Source organism: Scophthalmus maximus, chromosome 3 (genome assembly GCF_022379125.1).
Source record: "Scophthalmus maximus strain ysfricsl-2021 chromosome 3, ASM2237912v1, whole genome shotgun sequence".
Taxonomy (NCBI): Eukaryota; Metazoa; Chordata; class Actinopteri; order Pleuronectiformes; family Scophthalmidae; genus Scophthalmus; species Scophthalmus maximus.
In genome coordinates, this window is record NC_061517.1 from 307501 (window position 1) to 312500 (window position 5000).

Genomic DNA, 5000 nt, shown 5'->3' on the forward strand with positions numbered 1-5000 from the left:
TATGTTTCATAAGGGTCACAGAAAACATCATAATCATACAGGGGCCACAGAGGTCAACAGGTCAACATCCATACCGTTAAGAGCCGAGGGCGACGCGAGCTTCACCGAGTATGAACCATCAAAACATGAGCAGAGATGAAACTGACAGAGATGTTTATGGCAATTTATGGAAATTCAGGAGTATTAAACATCTGGAGTCTTGTGAGTCAGTTCAGAAATAATAAACATCAAAATATCATAATTTCTGATCAGGCTCAGTCGGATCGTGGAGCACAAAATCAATAAGGGAACAATTATCATGTTCAATGAGTTGATGTCTTAAAAATACTTTTGACAAAACAAAAAAGAGAAGCAACTCTGCATATGATTCCAATAATCATATAATAACTGAGAGGCTTTATCAAACAAGGGGAAAAAAATCTAATTTAATCCTCTAAAAAAAATTATTATTAAAATTGTTCATCATCAATGTTTCACATGAGATTGATTTAAAATTGTATGCTTCTAATTTATGAATCCAACATCAACATTTCTACAGATCACAATATGTCAAAAAGAAATGAAATTATGATTCAAAAAAAAAAAAGTTACCTTGGTAATAATTGTCATGTGCTGCAGGAAAGAGGAAACGTCGTCAATGAAATCAAACTGTGGCAGAACAGATCAATAAAGACAATACAGATCAATAAATAACTACAGCAGAAGAATCTGTCTGCAAATGAAAACCTGATGATTGACAGTGAATCAGACAAACTGTACTGATGATTGACAGGCGACGTTTTCCACTGAAACATCATGGATCATAAATCAACATCACCTGATCAACAAACATCTGTCAGCTGCTCCCTGAGCCGCGGAGCATCATCACGTAAACTTTACCTCCTCTTCCTCCTCCTCCTCATCACGTAAACTTAACCTCCTCCTCCTCCTCTTCGTCCTCCTTCTCCTCCTCCTCCTCCTCCTCTTCCTCATCATCACGTAAACTTTAACTCCTCCTCCTCCTCCTCTTCCTCATCATCACGTAAACTTTACCTCCTCCTCCTCCCGGTGAACTGTACTCATATCAACATATTGCACGTACGCACCGACATTATGAGTCTTGCAAAGAAAAGATGATGCAGAAGATGAAGGGAACATTTTGGAGACATGTTTAAACAGTTCATGCGACACTGTGATGCAAAGCGTGGGGGTGGGGGTGGGGGGGGAGAGGTCAAAGGCCAAGAAATACAAAAAGAAGAATTAAAACTCAAACCATTTGGTTGTTTCTCTTTTCTTTTCTTACTGGGGTAAATAAGTAGGCGGACCAATCAGGGAGGGTTGTCGGGGGAAGTGACCTCATCAGTTCCTCTCAGGGGCCACGCTCTCGTCTCCCTCTCCTCCACGTGGCTCCTCTCCGAGGCGTCGCCTCACGGAGGTGGAGCAGGGAGAGCCGGCGGGACCGCGGCCCGGGAGCGACGGGACCGAGGTTAGTTGAAGCCGGTGTCGGTGTGGTAGGAGTGGTGTCCGTCCGCCGTGAGCTGGGTCGTCTCTGTCGCTGACGGCTGCAGCACGATGGGATCACCGCCCGCCTCTGGTGGGACACAGAGAAACAACATGGTCAGTGTTTGATTGGAGCCTCGTGGCTTCCCGACGGCGCCGGTCGTCCGGTCGTCCGGTCGTACCTCGCTCGTCGGACTGCAGCTGAGCCTCCAGGTCCTCGGGGGACACGTAGAAGTCCGGGTCCTGGCCCTCGCGAGGCCGAGGTTTACACTTTCCACAGCAGCAGTTACAGCAGCAGCACAGGCAGCAGCAGAAGTAGCAGCCGGTGGCCAAGCCGCAGAAAACAAACAGGGCCTGAAGGGAGGAGGCAACAACAGGTGAGAAGGATGAGAAGAAGAAGAGTGAACAGTGGAGGGTGCAGGTGTTTCCTCGCTCTTACCTTCGCCCACCAGCTCGACAGGACAAAGTAAGTGTTAACGTTCTCTTCTCCAAACTGCTCGGCGACGTACAGTCCCAGAGAACCGTACTTGTCGTAGATATTACGCTTGGTGGGGTCGTTCAGAATCGCGTGGGCGTTGTTTATCTCCTTGAACTTGTCTGCCGCCTCCGGGTTGTCAGGGTTCTTGTCAGGGTGGAACTTCAGCGCCAGCTTCCTGTGAGGACCAACAGACACCGTCACATTCACATTCATCACGTGAGGACGAGGCTACTGTACGTGACAGAGGAGGAGCTCACCTGTACGATCTCTTGATGTCGTCAGACGTGGCCACTTTCTCAACTCCCAGCACCAGGTACAGAGAGTCTCCGGCGGTGGACAGAGAGCGCTGCCTCTGATGTTCAGCCATGATGCCTCACGTCCGGGGGCTGGACACAGACACACAGTGGATCATGACACACATCACATCTCATGACCAGAGGCAACAGCTGCTCCAGGTCCATCACAGGTCCTGAACGTGGTTCATGTGGGAATATGTCAATGATATCAGATTGTACAGAAAGTGACCTGATCCTGCAGAACCTCACTCACACACACGTCAGGCTGCTGCTGCAGGAGCGAGGCTCAGCGGATTCATGCCGCAAGTAAAAAAAAATACAAATGAATAAATCCATCGACGCGGTGAAGAGCCGCGGTTCTGCTGCAGCCTGTGAAGCGCATTTCTACATTTTCACCGCAAAACGACCTGATGTGACAAGTGCGCATGAAGCATCTCTGAGCCGCATCCCGACGCACAGAGTCTGGACGAGGATGAGACTGTGAGCGCGACGCAAGGACAATAATCTCTGTCAAGCATCCTCATCCTCATCCTCCTCATCCTCCTCATCCTCATCATCCTCATCATCCTCATCCTCATCACCAGCAGCAGCAGCAGCAGCGCGGCGATAGCGCGCAGCCTCCATGTTGGTTCGCTCCCCGGCCTGCTCCTGATGCGAGGCCGAGGATGAGACATGATCGTCAGCACTAATGTTCACGGACGAGAGTCGGAGTCTGGAGGAGGAGACGCGGACGCTCGACGCGCACGGGGACTCTCACCTTTCTCTGGGCTCCGGTGCGCAGCAGCAGAACCAGCGGTCCTTCAGGTCGAGATGTTTGGAGAGTGTAGAGTGACTATGGCCGCATCTCTCTGGCTCCAGCACACAACCATGGACAGCTGCAGCAGCGCACTGACTCCGCCCCCTGCCCAGCCCCCATGGCGACCCGACGTGCGCGTGCACGAACGGGCTGGGATGACGATGATGATGATGATGATGAAGAAGAAGATGGGAGAAGATGCTGGATGCGAAGGCAACGCTCTTAAGCACGGGAATCATTTTGCATTAACAATAACAGATCATTATTATGTTTATGATTATGTTTTTATTATATATTCATATCACAAAACAGGTCTTAAGATCACTCTGATGTGATGAAACCTCAACAGACTTAAATCAACGTTCCTGTGAGATTCAGTTTCCCTGGCCGGTGTTCAATGGACCGACACGGTGCAGATCCAGTTTGCATCTGGACCAGAACCAAAGATTCTCTTAGTGTAGCTTCTGTTTCTATGTTTATGCTAAGCTAAGCTAACAGGCAGCTGACTCAGTTGTATTGATCTTCCTCTGCAACACTCTGCAAGAAACCAATCAGCCTAAACGAATTTCAACTGCTCCTTTTAAATCACTGGGAGTCTCGATCTGTTCACCACTGTATATATATACAGTATATATATATACAGTAGTGGACCTGAACAGATTCATGGGAACTAAACTCTGTTACAAGTCATGGTCCCTTTTCTTTACCTTTACTATAATACTGGGAAGATGATTCAACCCTATAACCATAACCAATAATAACCCAACATCTCACCTTCCCTTTGAGAGTGTGACAGTCGACAGTCTACCCCTGAGGTGTGAGGATGATAAGAGCAGATGTCAGATTCTTCTCCCGCACTCGGTTCCAGTTGTAGATTTATAGAAGCACAAAGTCACCACACCCTTTACATACAGTCATTATTAATGTTTTTAGCCTATTCATGTCAAGTCATTCATTCAATCCTCCACCTACAAATGATTGTGCATCATGTAGCCATAGCAACACTCACATGATCATTCTCCCTCAAATACACAGTCACTCAATAAACTGAAGTATATTCAAGTGATATTATATTCTTGGTTCAGTTTCAGTTTAGTCGCCGATCCTCTTCTGTTTACTCTATTTGTCAATAAAAATGCAGACATTTGTGTTGCACATTTTTTTCTTGTCGTTTGCACAATCTTGTGAAGTTTTGTAATGTTGTACTGTATATATCTTCACAATATATATCACCCCTCTATATTAAAGAACTAAAACTAACTGTACATTAATCATAACCACAATCGTACATGTGCCGTTAGTTGTAACAGAAAAGAAACTAATTAAAACCAGATCCTGGTGCAGGCGCCTCTCGACACCTCAGGCTCTCTGACCTCTGGGCCCTCTGTCCTCTCGGGCCCTCTGACCTCTGGGCCCTCTGACCTCTGGGGCCCTCTGACCTCTGGGGCCCTCTGACCTCTCGGGCCCTCTGACCTCCGGGGCCCTCTGACCTCCCGGGCCCTCTGACCTCTCGGGCCCTCTGACCTCTGGGCCCTCTGACCTCTCGGGCCCTCTGTCCTCTCGGGCCCTCTGACCTCTCGGGCCCTCTGACCTCTGACCTCTCGGGCCATCTGACCTCTGGGGCCCTCTGACCTCTGGGCCCTCTGACCTCTGGGCCCTCTGACCTCCCAGGCCCTCTGACCTCTGGGCCCTCTGACCTCTCGGGCCCTCTGACCTCTGGGCCCTCTGACTCTCGGGCTCTCTGACCTCTCGGCCTCTCTGACCTCTCGGGCTCTCTGACCTCTGGGCCCTCTGACCTCTGGGCCCTCTGACCTCTCGGGCCCTCTGACCTCTGGGCCCTCTGACCTCTGGGCCCTCTGACCTCTGGGCCCTCTGACCTCCCGGGCCCTCTGACCTCTGGGCCCTCTGACTCTCGGGCTCTCTGACCTCTGGGCCCTCTGACCTCTGGGCC

General features: G+C 49.7%; 1 protein-coding gene across 1 annotated transcript in view; it reads right to left on the reverse strand.

The window, feature by feature from the left end:
- The window catches only part of dnajc5aa (DnaJ (Hsp40) homolog, subfamily C, member 5aa), a 3575-nt gene extending 409 nt beyond the window's left edge, over window positions 1-3166 (reverse strand). Inside the window, exons 1-5 of the mRNA XM_035646296.2 lie at window positions 3011-3166; window positions 2215-2343; window positions 1919-2132; window positions 1662-1833; window positions 1-1570 (exon numbers count right to left, since the gene is read on the reverse strand). The exon at window positions 1-1570 is cut by the window's left edge and continues 409 nt beyond it. Of these exons, the coding sequence (XP_035502189.1) occupies window positions 1467-1570; window positions 1662-1833; window positions 1919-2132; window positions 2215-2324 (600 nt within the window). The 5' untranslated portion in view covers window positions 2325-2343; window positions 3011-3166 and the 3' untranslated portion in view covers window positions 1-1466. The remainder of the gene's footprint in view (window positions 1571-1661; window positions 1834-1918; window positions 2133-2214; window positions 2344-3010) is intronic.
- Between the last annotated feature and the right edge of the window lie 1834 nt (window positions 3167-5000).